General features: G+C 40.1%; 1 protein-coding gene across 1 annotated transcript; it reads right to left on the reverse strand.

Annotated features, from left to right (window-relative positions):
- Window positions 1-2,412: 2,412 nt before the first annotated feature.
- adgrl4 (adhesion G protein-coupled receptor L4) lies at window positions 2,413-19,993 on the reverse strand. Its single transcript, XM_079505332.1, has 16 exons — window positions 19,913-19,993; window positions 19,343-19,492; window positions 15,319-15,468; window positions 13,061-13,210; window positions 12,444-12,514; window positions 11,456-11,635; window positions 10,500-10,683; window positions 10,211-10,324; window positions 9,684-9,883; window positions 6,594-6,773; window positions 5,833-6,036; window positions 5,085-5,305; window positions 4,777-4,843; window positions 4,559-4,650; window positions 4,079-4,247; window positions 2,413-2,870 (listed from the first exon to the last, which is right to left on the reverse strand). The coding sequence occupies exons 1-16, from the start codon at window positions 19,956-19,958 to the stop codon at window positions 2,808-2,810; spliced, it is 2,241 nt and encodes a 746-aa protein (XP_079361458.1). The 5' UTR covers window positions 19,959-19,993; the 3' UTR covers window positions 2,413-2,807.
- Between the last annotated feature and the right edge of the window lie 707 nt (window positions 19,994-20,700).

The raw sequence follows: 20,700 nt of genomic DNA on the forward strand, positions 1-20,700 counted from the left end.
AGAAATACTTTAATAAAAGGCCAGATATAATGATAAAGAAATATAGGAAGGGAGGTGAAAACTAGTGGGATTACTTATTATTGACATTTTACATAAATAATACCAAAAAAGCATATAGATATAACAGTATTAATGCAACAGCAGTACAAACTTACTAGCCAAGGCCACAAGGCAACACAGTAGTAACCCCCGCATGGTCAAATCCAGGAGTGGGGGCGTGTCATTCAAAAGGTTCCTTTTATATACAGTACCACCATTGTAACCGGTGTGTAAACCTTGTATGTCCAAAACAAAAAACATTTTTTTTTGCAGGAAACAACAACCTGTGTTCCAATGGATCCAATGTAGTTATTTACTCACAAGGTCTTGTTAATAATTATGTTTCATTGGTGCAATATTAATAATAGCCATAGACACTTTTTTCAGCTATTTCTGCTACTTTTGTGCGGTACTGTTGTATGAAGAAGTAGGGCAAATTTATGAAAAAGTTGACATATGGAGATGCGAGGTTTCTACCTGACAGCAATGATTTGTTAACAATGGGGAAATAGAGCTGCATGGGCCCTTGCGGGCAGAAGACAGCTTTGGCTTAGACATAAAGTAAACACAACGGGGACAAAGGTATGCAGGAAAGTATCCCCGTCAAGGCCATTCTGACCAGTGACATTGTCGGTACGACATCAGTGACATATGTGCTGGATGTGGTGAAAACAAAATGGTCAAATATAAACTAAATTGCATTATGTTACAGTCCAAAACTGTTACTTTTCACAAAATGGAAAAAGCTCATGTTAATACTTTTCATTCGTACTTATTTATACAATCCACAAACGGATATAACCACTTTCAACCTGGCATCCCTATTTTGGGCATGGCATTATAAGCAAGATATTTTTACATTACATTTTTCAAAAATAGAGAAACGCTAATTTACAAGCTCACAACATGACACATCACAATGCATTGTTAGTTTGTAGAAAGTTATTTTATTTAAGGATTTTCTGCTTAGTTTTTCTAGGCAAATGAAACTAAAGTAGATTTTCCTGGACTAAACCATGGGGATATACAGCTTGATTGACTTCACTATAGATAAAGCAAGGGGGAAACCTTTTTTTATTTTTTTTAATTGGTCACAAAACCGAGTAAACAGATTTTTCACGGTTTAATGGACCATTGCACACGGTGGGCTGTTCTCCGTGCCGATCGTTTCCCCATGCGAGGCTCAGTCAGGTGGAGTGAAGGAACGTAATGTGCTAGAAAGCTGTGCCTGTGTCCCCTGGCAGTGCCGCTAAGCTCCGCTTCCAGGCCACGACACAGTCAAAAAGTGAGGTGAATTGTCCCTCTTAGTGCCAGCTTTTTTTTCAGCCTCCAGTGCCCACTAAAGATAAAGAGAACCCGGAGGGCCAGAGAAGGAGACGGCAATTTTGAAACATGGGGGCAGAAGGGTGATGACATCAGGAAGCAATCAGCCATGTATGAGTGCCTATTCTTACTGCTTACTGTCTTTCTGGGTTACTTACTGATTGCATGAGGCAGCAGTCCCTGGTGTGATTATACTCATGAGCCGGGTCTCTCCACATTCATACATCTTTCTTTTCTAGGCCTCATTTTACTTAATTATCCTCAACGCTCATTTTTGGTTTCAGCTTCAACCAATAATAGGGTGTTCTATTCTTCTTGCACTTTCAGCTTCACTGGTGTGTCAATGTTTTATTTTTTGCAATAACCACAAGGAATGTTGTAGACATCATATTATGTGAAATTATGGACAGATGGAGTAATATTTAATAGGCTTTATTTAAGTAGGCTATATGTGTGGGGGATTACTAATTTTGTATGTTTATATATACCAGTAGTCCAGTAGCCTACATATATTTTAATTTTTAATATTATGTATATTATTAACATGACATAATAATTTATTTCTATCTGGACAGAGGTATTGATGTAATTCAATTACTAAATTGACCTATTTACTTATTTTTTACTGTGGCTCTAAGCTAGTGCCTCATATTTGAGCAGTTGAGATGAATAACCATAAGTCCATACTAATTATCCATAATGTATAAATGATGGTTAAGGGTTCAGGACAGATTTGTGACATGAGTCATGTTAGTAAATATATGAATTATGGTTCTAGAGACATTTATTCGTAGTCGAAATGTGGCTATGAAATTAAGTCCTTTTAGTGCTTAAATCCAATTTCTCGGTTCCTGGGATCAAGCTGCAATGTAGCCATGGTGTGCCTCTCTGTGTCCACTAGATGGGGCTGTTTGCCTTGTAATCAGTTTGTGATTGTAATCCAATGAGCTCATGTATTTCATAATGGTGAATTACTGTAGAGGTGATCAAGGAAGTTAAAAAGATGCACCATAAAATAACAAATGGCAAATGTTTTTTCCACATTTTTTTTTAATAATTTAGAATTAAATTTCACAAACAAAGAATCAACAAGTAGAACTGAAATGGGCTGGATGCAAAAACTGAAATGCAATGCAGATAATTGCAATGTAATTTTACAACCCAGAAATATACAATACCTTCTTTCGCAAAGTTAGATAATATCTTGAATCACGAAGCAACGGAAAAAATAGTTAAACATTACATTTTGATGAAATTGTGTATAGAAAGGCAGCTTTAAAATAACATTTAATATTACCAGTGCTACATAAAATTGCTCAGAGTAGAATCTGTACTTTTATTAATCTCTTCAGCTGTATGATGTGTTGAGATGCAGGAGATAAAAACTATTGCAAAGCTGTTGACTATTGTGCAGTGGAGGGTGAAGGGGCTTTGATTGCTTCAGTTCATCTTAGGCATTCAAAACAACACGGCACATTTTTGAAAAGCCTGTAATACTCCTCTTGAATCTGGAAAGACACAAGAAAGATAAATACAGAGTTAAAGACACATGGGAGAAGAAAGATAAATAGTTTAGTTTTTCCCAATTCCAATTTATGCACAGAAGTGTCCCGTCGCTCACAAAGCGGTAATCGGCCTGTTTCCCCAAACTGTCGCTGCCCTGCTCAACAATGATTAGAATGGAATTCTAGGATTATTAATAGTACAGTTATGTTTCCCCTTAAAGTTAGGGCTACAGATAAGGGACAATTTCAGATATTTAAAAATGGAAATTACTTCAAATGAGAAAAGTTCTCTGCAACGGAATGAATAATCATGATGTCATGAGTGGAGAAAGTTGCTACATAGTGTATTGTACTTGATATAATATTGTCCTTTAAGTGTACTTTTTAAATGTATAGCATTCAAAACAGCTATGCTCTGGAAACCTCTTTCTTCATGGCATAATGAGTTTCAGTAGAATTTAAACAGGTGCCATGTTATTATCACGTTGTAGTGTGTAATGGGGCATCAGAATAGTGTGTGCCTGTGTGACTCGCGAGTGCCTATTATTTTCTTTTCCCTCCAAATTGTATGCACAGGCTTGGGGTTGGCAGTGGCACTGACTGTACAGAGTCTGATAGAATATGCCGTGTGTGTGTGTGTGTGTGTGTGTGTGTGTGTGTGTGTGTGTGTGTGTGTGTGTGTGTGTGTGTGTGTGTGTGTGTGTGTGTGTGTGTGTGTGTGTGTGTGTGTGTGTGTGTGTGTGTGTGTGTGTGTGTGTGTGTGTGTGTGTGTGTGTGTGTGTGTGTGTGTGTGTGTGTGTGTAACATTCTCTCTTTTTTATTGATTTGTTGTTTTACATATTATTTTTCATTTAGTTTATATGCAGACAGCATTTGTTGTGTTTATCTTCTTTATATGAGGTTTAACAACATCCAAATAAATATATAACAATTTAGTTTATGATACATACTGTACACAGCTTACAAATACTTGCACTTTCATAGTCTGTAAAGAAAAAATGGCCGTGCCCTACATATGTCTACAGTCCCTCAGTGCCATCAGACGTCATACACAGTACTGTATATGGGGGCAATTGGCATAATGACTAAATTGGGGAGAAAGATTCCAATGAATTCCATGTCGATAATGCATTTATAATCGTCTAGTTGCATCCCTAGTTCAGGTCAATGTAAAAACAAAAACAAAGTCGTTAGAGAGTAGGCTTGCTTACCTTTCTGGACAAGACACAGAGGAAGATGAAGATGAACATTCCCTGGAAGGCGTTGGTGATGGTGAACAGATAGGCGGTGAGGGTGGTCTCATGGAGGATGTGCAGCACGCCAAACGTCCAGGTGGCCCCCAGCACGAACAGAAGGGCCAGGGCACCTCGGGCACATGACCTGGTGATCAGCAGGTTGCTACAGGTCAAACACTTTGGCTTGCATGATGAAAGTGTCTTTCTTCTAAAAGCAACAAATGACTAACGACTAATTTGGTATCGCGCACATGCTACTAACAAGATGATGCCATAATAATCATCAACTTAATTTTTCAGATATGCATTTGACCTGCTGTACTATACCTTGACTTCAGTATAATATTGATAGATGCTAAATTGTCCTTTGAATGCAAGCAGTTAATATAATGCCCTAATAATACAACGACACATTTATCTGGACACTCCTTTCATACAGCAAACACTCAGACCTACCTGATGTTTTCATAGTGGCTGATCTCTGGTTTCTTCACAGCAGTATGACGGTAAACTTTGTAAATAATTACTCCAAAAGCCAATAGATTAACCTGAGTAGAGGATGAACCAAAACAAATCATGACGAACACATTCAAATGATTCATTCTCTTTGAAGCAATCCGTTCCTGATTAATTCTATAAATGTTTTAGTATTCAACCGAGGCTTCTGATCTTACCAGAATAATCAAACATGCAGGTCCAATGAAACTCCATATGAAGTTGTTTTCTGTGCTCAGCCAACATCTGCAAAAACAAACAAACAAAAAGAAACACGTTGATTGACAGAGGATGTGGCAACAAGTTTAAAAATATCATAGGGATTGGATTGGATTTCCACCTTGACTAAAGTACTATATGCTGTTTTAGATTTTACACCAGTGTACCTGGAATGGATCCAGAGACAATAAGGTTTTTAGAGAAATAACCACTGATATAGAACAACTCGACAGAACATCTTTAATAACTCAAACATATTTGTACCTACACTTTATTGGTACCATAATACTTGGAGCCTAGTGTCGCTGAGATGGCCACCACCACTGCCGGGCTTCCATAGCCGAAGATGTAAAAGTTACGATGCAGGAAGCCTTTATTATAGATGACGCCGACCACTATCAAGTACAGATGGATCCCCTCGATGCACATCCAGGCAAAGGCCGACAGGAAGAAATAATGGAGCAGCCCGGCAATTATTGAGCAGAAAAGCTGGAGAGAGAGAGAGAGAGAGAGAGAGATAATGAAGGCAAGAGTGGATCAGTAAGCCAAGTCCATAAGTCACAATAATTTCCCTTTACAGTTTATATAAGCCTACATCTGTATTTTGTGTTTGTTAATTTGTGCAATCTATGTTGATATTGGATGTGCATTTTGCAATTACTGTACGGTTTGAAATGATATCATAGTCTGTTAGAGGGAGAGAGAGAGAGAGAGAGAGAGAGAGAGAGAGAGAGAGAGAGAGAGAGAGAGAGAGAGGGAGAGAGAAAAAAAGGTCTTTATCTCGCCATGCTGCCAGGAGACAGTCCGACCACTATGAAATATTACAACAAGGCAAGGATGACTGACCGCATAAGTAATCAAATGCAGAGGAGATGGAACCATACAGTACAGCATGCACAACACTTTTACACACACACACACACACACACACACACATGCACGCATGCTCGCACAATCACACTCTTACTTTCCCCACAGTCACAACCTGTGTTCTCGTAGCGCTCGGCTGAACTTACTTTATGGGTGTTCCAGTTTATGCCGACCAGGAAGATGAACTCGGCCATGAAGAGGCTGCAGCACAGGTTCTTGTGGATGGTGGTCCTGGTGCTCTGGATCTCACTGAAGAACCAGAAGGTGAAGATGCACATAGACAGGCAGATGATGGAAATGATCATTCCCAGCTGGGTGATCTTTGTCAGGACGTTGGTGTCTGCCACAAACTGAGAACACAAGCAGTGGAGGAAGAAGTACTCAGAAATATTTAACTGAACTGAACCCATTTATACAAAATAGTCAAATAAAATTCAAAATGACTTAATTAAAAGTCCAAAAGTATTGGCATCAAAATATTAATTAGGCTACCAAATGTGAAAGCATTGTCCCAATTTGTTTTCCAACCCTTTCAAAAATAGCAGTTCTTCAAGCTAGGAATGCATAGCATTGTGAAGTTATTACTTGGCTTAGAACCATTGTGACTTTTATGTGACTTTGGTGGTTTTATTAGTTTATTTACACAATTATCACATGCAAACAAAGTGATAAAACACCAATAAGACGAAGGAAAAAAAAGCCTTCTAACGCCTGATTTACACTTAGTTGCGTGCCGGTGTCGGGTGCACAACCGAGTATAAATTATGCATTAAACAGCCAACCTTTTTAAACAAATAAAAACTAAGAAACAAACAAGACAAATCAAGATGATAGGCAACCAGCCACTACTATTATAGCCTCAGTGAAAACAGAGCAACTATAATATTTCTAAAACATGGCCACTTACATTGGCCCGCCCCGAGGACATTAGGATGACAAAGTGTGTGAGGTGATTGCAGGAGCATGTGGTAGCAGTGCTGTTGGCCTGGACTCGCTCACAGCCTTGCGTGGCCCACTGGCCCTGTAGGCTGGTGGTGTCATACTTCCAGAAGGCACACGTCGTCATGTCGGCCATGGCGTCTATAGCCTTTGTAGGGATGGGGAATGAATGAAAAAGCCTTCATTATTTTTTGCAATTTTAACAGTGCTAAATATATTAAAGCTGTTGTTGTTCTAAATAAAGTCTAGATTGTTTAAGAAGGATCTCGATAAAGAGATGTCTGCTTTGTTTAGTTTAGACATGGCCCTTGATCCTCTGGTATTGCTGCAGTTGTACTAGTTAAAGAGAGAATATACATTTTGCTCACTGCAGATCACCCAAAGCGCATTTAATGCACAATAGAAATGTCACTTCTTTCTATGGTGCATTACATAATATGATGTTGGAGCCCTGCAGTTTGTTTGGGATTTGTGTGTCTCTTACAGTATAGAGCTATTTCTTTCTTTTCAAAATATTTTTATTCAGGTTTTTGTAACAGTAGCCCAGGGGCAAGTATTAAACAGACATATAAAATATAAAAATAAAACTCAATCCCCTATCCCACCCTCCCCCCACCCACAATCCCAAGGATAGTCGGAAAAACAGTCTGGAGGAAATACAATAGATACATATATCTATATACACATACACAAAAATACATGCATACATAATTACAAAAAATAAAAATATAATAAAATAAAAAGCAGATTTTTCATAGCAGAGCAGATTTTGTTTCTGTTGTGGTATAGGCATGGCACACTATGCAGTTTGTGTGTTGTGGTAGAATGTCATAAACTGGCCCCAGGTCTTGTAAAACTTTTTCTCAGAGCCGGCAATTGAAAACCTTAACATCTCCAACTCGAGACAGGACATTATATCACGAAGTCACTGACGGAGCACGGGCGGGGCAGCATCCTTCCATTTGAGCAGAATGGCACGCCTAGCGAGCAACAAGGCAAAGTCGACCATACGACACTCTATGCGTGTTAGAGGAAGGTCATCCCTTCCAGCAGTGCCAAGGAGAGCCACTAAGGGATCTGGGTCTAGATTTTGATGTAGAATGTTGGATAGAGTATTGAACACATTCCCCCAAAATGGTTGTAATTTAGGACACATCCAATACTGATGGATCAAAGTTGCATCACCGCTCTTGCACTTGTCACAGGTAGGAGTTACGTCAGGATAAATACTAGCCAGTTTAGCCTTAGACATATGAGCTCTATGGACTATTTTAAACTACACTAAGCAATGTAGTATAGAGCTATTTGAATAGAATAGCAGTTTAATTTCAGAAGTTCCCGTTTTGAAACCTTCCTCTTCTTTGTGTCTAACTTGGCTGAGCCTGACCACCTGCCGTAATTAAAGGAATACTGGTCCAGCTTTGGCCCATTAGATCAGCCATGATGACTCAGCTTAACAATGGGGAACATTTAATAAGTTATTAAATTAGCAACAATACCCCTGCAAAGCTTAGACCCCCACGGGTACAATAAGGAATAGATTTTAATTTGACTAGTACAGTTCATTACTGTATTATGATCTCTAATTAAAATACCAGTACTTTGTTGTGCAAAATATTCCTCTTTTGTTAAACTTTTACACTGGATTGACAGAAATGGCTGTCAACAGGATATGAGTTTTCATGGAGTTCTAAACTTGGTAGCAGTTCTAAACTTGGTAGCAGCATGAGCAGTACAAGATAAAATGTTTTACAAATTACATCATACAGCCACTGCTTTAGCCCAATCCTAATATTATATGAGCTGTAACAGGCAGCACATACAATATTAGGATTGGGCTAAAGCAGCGGAGAAGATACAAGGCATGCTCATTTTCTTTTAGTTTACGTTATTATGTTAATGTACAGAGCAGTTACAAAAGTCCCATGAAAGTTACTGCAGACTTTGTAGACCTAGAATGTCTGTGATCATTCATATACTGTCTGTGATCATTCATATTCTGAATCACAGGCATAGATCCCTTGCACCCGCTCCTGGTAGAAATGAAAGATGTGCGGCATAAATGTGATAAATGCTCCGTTTGTACTCGCCCATTCAATAATTCCAAAGACGTGGAGTGAAATAGTGTCCTCTAGATTCATAACCATGTGAAAGTTCTGGCACAAAATGTGCATTTTGTCAATTATCTCCACTTTTTCACGAGCTGCACCCAGACTCTTTCTCTCCGGGCAAAGGGGCCCAGAGCTGGACTTCATTTATCAAAACTTCCTCTGATCACCACAAACATCATCACCAATTGACCAGGGAAGCACAAATGTTTGAGACACACAATTGGCAGGTGCATTGAGATAGGTGCTGGGTAATTAATCACACCAACTGCCAATTGTGTGACCCAAACATTTGTGCTTCCCTGGTCAATTGGTGATGACGTTTGTGGTAATCAACAGGAGATGTTGGTAAATTCAGTCGATCGATCATTCCGGGCCCTTGCCCGGAGAGAACGTCGTCCGTGTGCACCTCGTGAAAAAGTGGAGATAATTGACTAAATACACGTTTTGTGCCAGAACTTTCACATGGATATGAAACTAGAGGACACTATTTCACTCCATGTTTTTGGAATTATTTAATGGGTGAGTACAAACGGAGCATTTATCACTTCTACCAGGAGCGGTCGCAAGGGATCTATGGCTCCTGTATGTGGAATACTGTGCCAACTGTATGTAACAACGGAGACATTCTAGGGCTACAGACTTTGTTGATTGTTACAAGGTAGGCGCAAATAAGTGCATTGTAAGAGAAAACCCTAATGTCTCTCAATGGACTAGTCAAGAGACCATCTCCTTCTAATTGATGGCAGCCGAAACAGAGAGCAAAACTTGATTTCTCTCCTACCCCGTACAATTTCTCCTGGGGTGGAAGGAAAACTACAGTGTTGGCTCAGCAAGCATGTGGAAAAAAGTGGACTCTTGCAGTAACTTATGTACAGCGCTGTACAGGGAGCGTTGGGAGAAAAGAAAATCGATGTAGTCAGCCCTGAGTGCTATGTATAAAACCTCACCTCATTGTGTCTCAGAGTGAAGGTAATGTGGTCAAGCTGGTACACGTCAGTAGGTTTGATGGCTGCTGCAATGACTTGGGAGTTGACAGTGATTTCCCCTGTTGCAGCAGAGTGCGAGTAGTCAGTCACACCTGGGTCAGTGCCTGGAGTCAGGATGTCACCGATGCTGTCATATCTCACAAACACCACTGTCACGCGCTCTGACGGACAGGAGGAGGAGGGGAAGAAAATATGGGCACAGGGGATGTAACTTTTTGGATTTTTATCAAACTTTGTATTTGTCAGACATTGTGAGAGCTTAAGAGTAATTGAGCTATCTATCTATCTATCTATCTATCTATCTATCTATCTATCTATCTATCTATCTATCTATCTATCTATCTATCTATCTATCTATCTATCTATCTAATCTACAGATTATATTGTGTCTTTGTCTACAGTGTGCATATTAATAGATGTGTTTAGTACAGCGTCTGTCTGTCTGTCTGTCTGTCTGTCTAGCCATCCAGCTATGTTTTAATTATTACCATTTCCAACTTCCTCCGTTGTAGACTTTGGAGTTATATTTATATGATCTCCTCCCATGGAGACGGACAGCGTAGGCTTCATCTGCACAACATCAAAGGTGAAGAGCTTCAATTCTGTGGGTGGGGATGGGGATGGGGGGGGGGGGGGGTTGATACGATGACAGGATATGATAAACGACAATCATCCATAACGCACGTAACACCACAATCAGACAGGGCAACATCAGAAATGGCAATTTAATATCGCCCGTACGGCTGTGAGAACTGTCCGAACTGACGACGAGCTCACCCATTTCGCTGGCTTTGATCTCCAGCTCGGCAGGAGTTTTGTAGCTGCTGGCCAGAAGTAGTGCACTCTCCTCCACTGTGTGCAGGAGCTTGGTGATGGTGTGATCCCGTTGCTCCGCTTTCATCCTGTTCCAGGACACCAGCTCATCCTTCTCCACCAAGTTGTTCACGGCGTTCACAAGTTGCTGTCGAAAAACTAGGAGATAAGATAACATGCCCTTCTGGAAAAGTTGGAGTTTAAGTATAGCATGCGCACCCGTGCGCGTGCGTGCGTGCGTGCGTGCGTGCGTGCGTGTGTGTACGTGCACGTAATATTATATAGCGTAACATTAGTGTATTAGGGAGCCCCTATCCAAAGACAATTATTTTTTTATTTTTTTAATCTTGAATATAGTTTGTGGCAGAACTTCCCAGTGAAAGGAAGGGACCTGAGTGTGCAGTCCCTTCCTTTCACTGGTATATAGTTGGCATATTAACAGTATATATAATGTTCTTTGAGTGAATAAAGGAAAACATAGCATTTAGGCCTACCATTACCATCTCAGTTAATTGCATAGAGCAGTAAACCACAAGGGTAGTACTACTGATTGAAAAACGAACTAAAAGTACAAAAGTATTGGCAACAAAATGTTCTTAACATAGTTTTGAAGATATTGTGTGAAAGGTTGTGTAAAAGTTCCTCAAAGTTGTACTTTAGTAATACATTACTGGAGTAAATGTACTCCACTAATTAAAATGGTATGCGTAGCAATGAATAGAACGAATTGCTTTATGGAAATGATCAGCACTTCAGAACACATCTTTGACCAATCAGAGAGCTAGGCTGAAACTTCTCAATGTGTAATCATATTTGATGCATGGTAATCCTAAACCTTAAATCAATGTGTAATCACGGGCGAGGCAGCATTCCAAAACGTCGCCGTATGTGACCAAGAACAGTAAACAAAAAAAGATTACAGTCAGGGTCGAGTTGAGGATGAATGGTTTGGCGCCGAGATCCTTCCCCCCTCGCCTCAGCAGGGCTGTGGACAGAGACAAGGCCTCCACGTATGAGATCACCTCCACCGAGGTCAGCGCGCCGGATGTCTGCTTGGCAATCTCCCCCAACAGACGCTGGGGCTCCGTCATGTTGCTCATCTTCAAAATCAAACACAGGCAGTTTTGTTTTAATCAGCGTCTACATTCTTCTAGCGCGACTCGAGTTGTTCTTGTTCAGACCTCATTAAACCGGGCAGGTCATGAACTGCAAGAGCATGTCCTTTTTCTCCCATAATGGCTTGGCAAAAGGCTACTTTTGCCCAGGGGACAAACATAAGACTGAATTAAATCTGAATAATTCAACAGACATGCAGACCTCCCCAAAGAGGAAGATGTGTATCAACGTATAGGCACATGCTGGAATAAAACTCTACAGATGTTGATGCATCCAAAAAAGGCAGAATTATTACAATGGCATTGAACTTCTTTATAGTTTCCATCTGCGTGGTAATACATTATAGTACATACTTTTTCTGGGATCCGCAAAGTGAAAGGAATCATTGTCAAGCAAGGCCCAACATAATTCCTGCCAATAGAGGGCAGTGTCAGAATGTATTTTCTTTTGTTTGGTTCTACCATGGTGCTCAAAGACTGCTGTCTCAAATACTGTGAACATGTTTGTGTGAATACTGGTTCACAAACATGTTCATGTCAATGACTCCCAAATTGATAGGTATTAAGATCTTGGCCCCCATTTGAAAATATTTTTATAGAGATTTTTTTTTATAGTTAGATTTGATGTAGTGCACAATTCAACAACAGTCTATACTCTACTGTAGTAAAGGTACTGGGCAGATACCAGATCTGAATAGGGAAATTAAACTGTTTTTCCACCCTCCTGGGGACCCCCTGGAAGTCCAGGGGGTCCCCGCACTTCCAACTGCTACAACAGAAGAGAGGTTCTCACATATTCAAGGGTTTTGTTCACAGTCTGTGTGACGCATCTGGTGCTGTCATGGCAGTTTTTCATGGGATGTTCTGGGAATAATGAAAACAAAAACAATTAATCAGAACTGATTCTTTGATATTTAGCAACTAGATTGTTCGGAAAGGACATCGCAATGCTGTCACTGCTGCCAATATTCATGGATTCCACTGATAATCATATATGTCAGATTTAGAATTTCACCTCACACATTGCGTCATGGGGCAAACCTTTTAGTGCATGTGTGCGTGTGAGTGAGTGAATGTCAGTGATTACGTAAGCATCTACAGATGCATTGTGTGAGTGCTGGATACAGAAGGGAAAGAGAAATAGGGCCCTATGTTGACTAAATGATACACAAAGTGTGTGTGTGTGTGTGTGTGTGTGTGTGTGTGTGTGTGTGTGTGTGTGTGTGTGTGTGTGTGTGTGTGTGTGTGTGTGTGCATGTGCGCGTGCGTGGCTGCGTGTGTGCGTGCGTTTTAGTGTACATTTGTATGTGCAGGTCATTATGTGTCCAATCTGTCCATATGTGTGTGTTTACAGTATGTTGCAGTGTGTGCGTAATGTTATGCATGCATGTACTGTACATGTGCACCCACCTTTACACCGTGCACCACTGTCGGGATGAAAGTACTTGGCGCCTGAATCGGGGACATAATCTCGTTGGCAGGTGCAATAGAAAGATGCCTTTGTATTATGGCACTGAGAGAAAGGCCCACACACCTGTTCCTCTGTACATTCATCAATATCTGAAAGACACAGGTGAAGAGTGCCATTTCAAAATGAGAAAACTGCTAGAAGAAAGAAATATTCAAAAGCATATTAACTGGGATAGTAGGTATGGTAACTTTAATCCTCTACTAGAGATCATGCTACCATCATGGTGATCATGGTGATCCTCAAATTTGCTTCAGGGGGACCGCCAAATCTTTGATAGGAACTTCTTTCAGTATCTCTATTAGCATAAAATGGCCACAATACGTTGTGAGCTTGTAGATTGGCTATTTTTGAGGAGGTTTGGTGTAGAGGGAAAAAAGAGCAGACCAAGTGCATGTTTTGAGGGTATAAGTGGTTAACCGTCTGAAAATACACATTAACATGAATCCAACACAACACTACACAATGATAGAGCTGTCAAACAAGTTTATGAAGCTATCTCTGAAATCTAATCTGCAACACACTTTTATACAATATATAAAGGAGGGTCACCTGCTTCATCTCTCTCAGCTAAGGGGTCATTGGCCTAAAACAGACCTAGCCATGTGTCCGGGGGGCACAGGGACTGCGGTTAAATTCCTCCACAGTGCTTCCAGCTTGGCCTGGCGCGCCAACTTGACTCAGTTGGCCATATTTATGGGTAGGGAGTCAGCAGGGGAATTAAGGAAATATCTGTTGCTGCACTAGTGCCTCCTACAGGTTGTCCAGCAGGGTGTGGAACTAGGAGGTGGAACTGGGAGGAATCGCATGTTACGCAAACGCTATGCCCTCCCAGTGAAGCTCCTAGTATATCACACCCAAGTGAAAATAATAATTGTTGTGACTCCATGTGGACTGGTGGAGACATGTTGTCCCCGTCAAGCGGGGGTTGGCAGAGACAGGGACTATACACTTAGGGTGAATTGGCAATGATTAATTGGGCCGAAAAGCAAAGAAAAAACACTCAAAAAGAATGGGTCCGCTATATTTTAGAATTATTCAATAGGGAATGAATTTTGAGTGTTACTTATTATTGTTGTGGATTTACACGTTTTCTACTTGGAATTGTTCTTCCAAGTAGAAACGTGTCAATCGACCACACTCTTACAGATTTATACTATTACTGTTTGTGTACTGTGTAGTGAATATGATTCAGCATGCTGCTCTGTCCAGTAAAATATGTTAACTGAATGATACAGAAACAAGCCCCACATTTCTTTAAACAATACTGTATGGGTGTACACTACAGTATTGAGTATTGAGAGGATCGCCTACAGTAGGTCATAGGACCTGATAGTACAATCCCTTACATGAATCATCATTTGTATTGAGTGGGGTAGGGGTAAACGTTTCAGGTTGAAGACCCATGCAGACTTATACACGGTTCACAAGGAAAAGATTGTGCCATATTAAATATGCGCTGTAACTAAAGACAGATGTCTAAATACATATAATGATATATATACCGTATGGTCTGCTGTCTACTCATGTGTCTTGCACTGTCTCTTGGACCTGTACATCTGATGTGTTGCTATGCCAGTACAATGTGTGTCACTCACTACTGTTACTATACCCCTGCAGTTGTGAAAATGTCTCTGCACCTTTGCCGACAAGTCAAAACCATACGAGTACTGCCCACGTACTCGTGCAGGTCATTGTAATAGACTTTAGTGTTGTTAACATGAATATGCAATAATATGAATATATAGTAATACATATGTATATGCTAATCGTCTTGAAATAGAACCAAACATTCGTAAATATTCCCATGCTCCTGTACTGTACATGGTTTAACCCATTCTGTGTTTTAAACATTATGTTATAATTTAGCTATTGAAAAATAGCAGATCTACAAGCTCATAGCGCGCCACCGAGTGGCGCGCTATGAACTTGTAGGTCTGCTATTTTTGAAAAATCGTTAAAATGTGCCTCAAATCTTTCAGAAAATTGTCATGATTTAGAAAACATATTTTTTAAATGTCGACGTCAGGCCTGAATGGGTTAAATGACAAGTGGCGAGTCTTGGTAAAAGCTGTCATCATCCAATGTCCTTAACGCTGTAAGGGCCTCTGGCAGCCAGATATACTTCTAGGCTGCATGGCAGCACGGAGCATCGTTATCCAACAAATCAAGTTGGTTCTGATTGGGATTGTGACATTACCAATGCATTCAGTGCCATCGTTGGTCTGGAACATGTCGGGTCCTGTTGATTTGTAGCCAGGGACACAGGTACAGTGGTAGCTGCCGACCGTGTTAGTGCAGTTCGCCTTGTCCCCACAGATATTTGTCACATTCTGGCACTCATTGTCATCTGTAGTAAGACGACGGGGCAGTATACAGAAGATAAACGGTGTTAGTTGTTAGGAGGAGAAAGCCTTGTAGAAACAGCCTTCAAATGAATAGTTCTCATTCCAGAATGATATAACCCCAATTTGGAAATAAAATGATAACTATTATTACAAAAATAAATAAAAAATGTTTCTTTTTGCCTTCGCTTTCTTGCTTTGCTTTATTGCGACAGGAAAGTAAGAGCAGAGAGGGGGTGTGATATGCATTGCAACGTGTTACAGCATAAAGGGTTGTAGTCTTTTGTAACTAATAAATAAATAAATAAATCTTCCTGGGAGCTACAACTCAGTGTGTGGACATCCATTCCTTTTTCATTGTAGTCTTTTGTACCAACAACTTGAGAGATGGCGTTGCGACTCCTGTTTAGTTTAGGGTTTTTTTTAGCAATGGGTTGGCACTCTGGCACCGCAACTGGTTTGTACACATACAGTACCACATAGTATTTCTGATATCCAGGGTTTGAGTTTGATTCCAGACCAAAATCAAATCCCACCAGAGCCTGTTCTCTTCTGTGTCCCATACAGTCACTTGCTTTCAGTTTTTCAACTGTCTCAACAACATTAAAACATTACATTACAGAATCTTAAAGGCTTACAGGTGTAAAGAAGTGGGTGAAATGTGTAGCTTTCAGCATAAAAGAAACTGGTCAAAAATCTGAAATCTGATTAATGCCATAACGTATGGAAACCATAGTTACATGATGGAAAAACCCATTATTATGGGTCTCCCAGGGTAAAGCCCTTTCTTCCCACACCAATAATAGCCAATCTGAATGATTGGCTTTTTTCGACAATTATAAATGGTTAGCCTATTTTCACCAAAAACAAATGTGTATTATGACATGCCCAGTTGATTTATATTAAAATGTAGGACTATAATCAGCTTTCTGTAATGAATTACTTTTCTAAAGTAAACTTGCCATCTGTGTACATTGATCTTTCTTCAGCACATAACATGTTGCAGGGCTACATTGATTCTACTAAAAGCCCACTGTGAAGTGTTGTTTGACGAAATACTAAATACAAATACAATTCAGCTGTGTTATTCTGGTAATGGTCTCAAGTAACACTTACTGTAACTTTCTTCAGTGACAGATTAGAAGCCCTTTGATCTTGACTTGGACTTTTGTTCTTTCCCTGGCTTTTCCCTATGGTGTTCTGGCTTGTGTGAATGTGTCTTAATTTAACATTTTGGGATTGTTCAGTTGCTTGTCATTGTTTGATTTATAGGAATTAAAAGCTAGTACAAATCACTAAGCCTCAAGTGAAAAACATAACAAAAACAAAACAAAAACAATGTTTGTTGCAGATGCTGCCTTTTTCTCCAATCAGCGTTTGGGAGGTTTAATAGTCATTTGGGAACTGCTGCTCTAGTTTCGTTTTCAATGCACCTTCATTTTCCAAGTTACTGGAAGTGACCTGCTAAAACTTTCCACTGTTGTGTTCCCTTGTCATGATGGACACCGCGCTCTTCCTCTCCACTGCACCTTGTGTGCAAAAGTGCATCCGGGAAGGGATTTCCTCTGCCCTCGGAATGGGACGTGACAACAATATCCAGCAGGGGAAGTAGCGTCTGACATTCCAGACCTTTGAACCCATCGTTGTTGCACACAAACACAACACCTGCAGGAATTTCATAATGTAATGGATTGATGTTGTCCTTTTTTTTTTTTTTTTTTTACACATGTAGACTTCACTGCTTTTGTAGTTCATTGTTTGGGGAAATGAAATGGAGTGTTGACCGAGTGTTGATCTTCTGCAGACAGTCAGCTTCTGTCTTGGAGTAGGATATCAGAGCTACAGTATACAGTTTCCTGCACTGGTTCTCAACGCCGGGTCCGGGGACCACCAGCGCTCCAAATGGTCTGGAACTCCCAAAGCATACAATGGGTTATCTCTGCGACGCCCAAGCTATACTGTAAAATAATCTGTTTATTTAACTCTGAGAGTGCACAAATGGAATCAAATGGACCCACAAGAGTCCATTTGGTTCCATTTGTACACTCTCGGTTATAGACTGGCAAGGGTCCATTTGGACTCCCTGGTGGTCCCATTGAGAACCAGTGGCTTATTCTACATTTTAATTCTTTCAACAGCAACCTTTTAATAGGGCACTTGCTGCTTCATGACCTGAACAATTGGTAATGCAATTAACATCAAATAACACAAGGTGCAATATTTAAATTTAAAGTGTAATTGCTTAATTTGAAGGTCTTGTACATCACATGTACTTCATTATTGTCAAAATAATTCATTTTATTTGAGAAACTTGGGGGAAACGACGACTATGGGAAGGTCATTCATCTCTACCAGTACCTTAATAACACGACGGCTATGCTGTTTATATTACTGACAGTTTAATTTACATTTGGGCCCTTGAAATATGTAAACCCCATGATTGTGATCAGGGTCCGGAAATTTAAAAAAAAAGTTCCAGGAATTATAAGCCAAAACAGGACAGAAACATAACAAAGAGTAACAATGCTGGCTGAAAGACAAAGTGAAATATAGCTGACCCACCGCTGTGAGGAAGGGGTATTCTATGCTTTCTCTCTTTGATTAACGCACGTTGAGTTTTTGGAGCCAACATCTTGTCATCGAATAGAAAAAAGTGTGAGTCTGGATAGTTTTGTGGTTATAATTAATGATATACAGTACCACCACAGAACAAAGAACATGTCCCCAAGAAACCATGTACACAATGTGACATGAAGGAGGAAAAAAATAGAGTTGGAAGAAAGATTTTGTCTAAAGTTACATTAAAACGTACATGAACAGGATAGTGTAAAGCAGAACGAGAAATGTGAAATGAATCAAGTTTTGCTACACATAAAATTATATTATAGCCTACAAAAAAACAAAACAAAAAAAACAAACAAGAGATCTCTAGTCCTTGTTTTGTTCATTTCTTTTGCCATCAAATTGCTTAATCCAGTTAGAATTCTGCGTGTATAGGGAGATGTTGGATTAACCACAGCTTGCACAGTGTACACACACAGTACACACTAGTGTTCAGAGCAACATCTCAGTACCTCACTAGCTCTTATCCAATTAACATTGTAAAAAGGTTTCGTGGCAAACGCACACAGAGGAACGATTGATTTGTGTTGCCACAACAACCATAGAACATTGGTTTATCTTCAAGTGTCCTGATGTGGCTTAGCTATAAAACATCTTCTGCTTATTATTGTTGAGTTGCCTGCACCACAGCGTTGTACTGCACAATACAAGAAGCTTGTTAACAATCCTTCATGTTATAAGAGCCTAGTTGTTTACCAACCGTTATTTCATACAGAAAGCATTTTTGCCTTCCAGGTTCCTACTCACCATAAACAGACAATAATAACAAATTCAAACGAACTCATTATAATATATCTGGTAATAATTTGTTTTACAACATAGCCTTATATCACTGTGTGTTAACCAAGAAAATATATTTTTGGGAAACACAGCTCTGGAGTACTCGCAATTAACAATACTTAATGCATACCAATATATGTCATATTTGTTATGCCTTTGAGTGTAAAGCTTTATTATTCTGGAGCACCTTATCAAGTATTCATGCTTTAAAGTTGCTTACTGGAATAAGGCCATTCTAAAATGTAACCTATTATTACCCTTTTCTCTATGGCAATCATCTGGTTCATTTTTCATTGTTGCATTTTCTTTTTTCTGTGTATGAGCAACCCTGCATATTTGTGCCATGTGTGATGATCTACCAATCAAATATTATAGGACGATATATAGGCTCCCACAAAAAAGTGTGCTTAGCCAAATATACGTATAGAAAACAGCAAACACATGAATTCAAAAAAGTATATTAATATTTATGCTCACCGTTGCAGAAGGTGGTTCCATCCCCGGTGTATCCATGGTTACAGAGGCAGGCATCGTTGGATCCATTCAGGGCCTTGCATGTCGCGAGTGGATGGCAGGAGTCACAAATGTCATAGAAGCTGCATGGGTCCACCAGACTGGAGAGCCATGCTTGGTGAACAAAAAGGCATTCGTCATATAACATAACATAACATTAACAACCGCTGTCTGGTGGGCCGTCTTATGCAACATGACTAGCGATGTCGATGGTGGATGTATTTATTTTTCCATTTTGATCTTTTAACGGTTACAATTTTACCTATATTGAGAATCCAATCCTGGGAATGTTACTGACATGCTCTGTACATTAAGCTGTAGGCCTGTAGACATTTTTGAATATGTCTCGATCACAATAAAAAGCTAATTTTCGATCATCCATAGCAGAAAGGCACATCGGTTACGTTCACCTAGAATAAAAGCCAAATAAGTTAAAGCGGGAAATGCTAAAGCAACGACATGTACTTGTTAGACTATAGGAGGCCTGGCATGCTACAAGTACGGTACTAGAGACTGATGGATAAGCGGACTTACCTGTTAATAATACAAGTTTCATCGGGGACTTGAGTAAAGACTCCATACTTTCGCTGGGACAGGATTTTACTTTTAGCAGAGGCTGTGGGGGCTGGCTGGTGACGTGGGCCGTTTCCTTGCATCAGGTTTCCTGTTTCCCTAAACCTGGCCCTTTCCTGTCCTGATCTTTAATCAGCTTTCACAAACAAAAAGCCCAGTGCACACGCCACCATCCCACCACAATGGATACAAAAAGAAAAAAAAGAGAAAGTTTGCTGTATGAGGTTTCTTCATATTTTGACGCAAGACATAAGTGGAGACATGAGTTCATGTTGAGCTCTTTTACACTGTTGACATAGTGACTCCAGCAGCCATTTTGCGTTGCCCCTGCTATATTGTTCTCAGCTGAACGTGTACAGTAGGCTAAGTAAACATGGGCCAAATCAGTCCTCAGTGACTTCACTGAAGGCCGGCTCCCTCCCTTCCTCAAGGACTGTACACAAAGCCGCACATATTCCTGTGTGCGTGCGTGCGTTTCTCTCAGTGGCCATCTTAAACTCTTCAAAGGAGATGCGTCCGCCGTTCATCTTTTTAATCCTTCCAGGAATCTTTTCAGCACCTTCATCAGGCTGATAATGATGGTGATTTGCGGTCTAACCAGTTAATTAAAGGCCTAATGTGGTCTCTAATATGTATTGGAGCATTTGTTAGATGTGGGCTCTCTTGGGATTTGCATCATGTAATGCTTTTGATAAGCTGTTGTCAGGAAGGCAGCCACAAATGAGTGAATATAGTGAAAAGTCAAGGTG

Source organism: Electrona antarctica (assembly GCF_951216825.1).
Source record: "Electrona antarctica genome assembly, chromosome: 7".
Classification (NCBI taxonomy): Eukaryota; Metazoa; Chordata; class Actinopteri; order Myctophiformes; family Myctophidae; genus Electrona; species Electrona antarctica.

Bases quoted from the DNA above. Each gene is read 5' to 3' on its own strand.
- adgrl4 (XM_079505332.1), bottom strand. From the start codon at position 19,958: ATGGAGTCTTTACTCAAGTCCCCGATGAAACTTGTATTATTAACAG. The intron at 12,515-13,060 runs GTGGGTGCACAT...CATTATTCCCAG, and splicing joins CAGTGGTGCACGGTGTAAAG to AACATCCCATGAAAAACTGC. The intron at 6,774-9,683 runs GTGAGGTTTTAT...ATCCCTACAAAG, and splicing joins TCACTCTGAGACACAATGAG to GCTATAGACGCCATGGCCGA.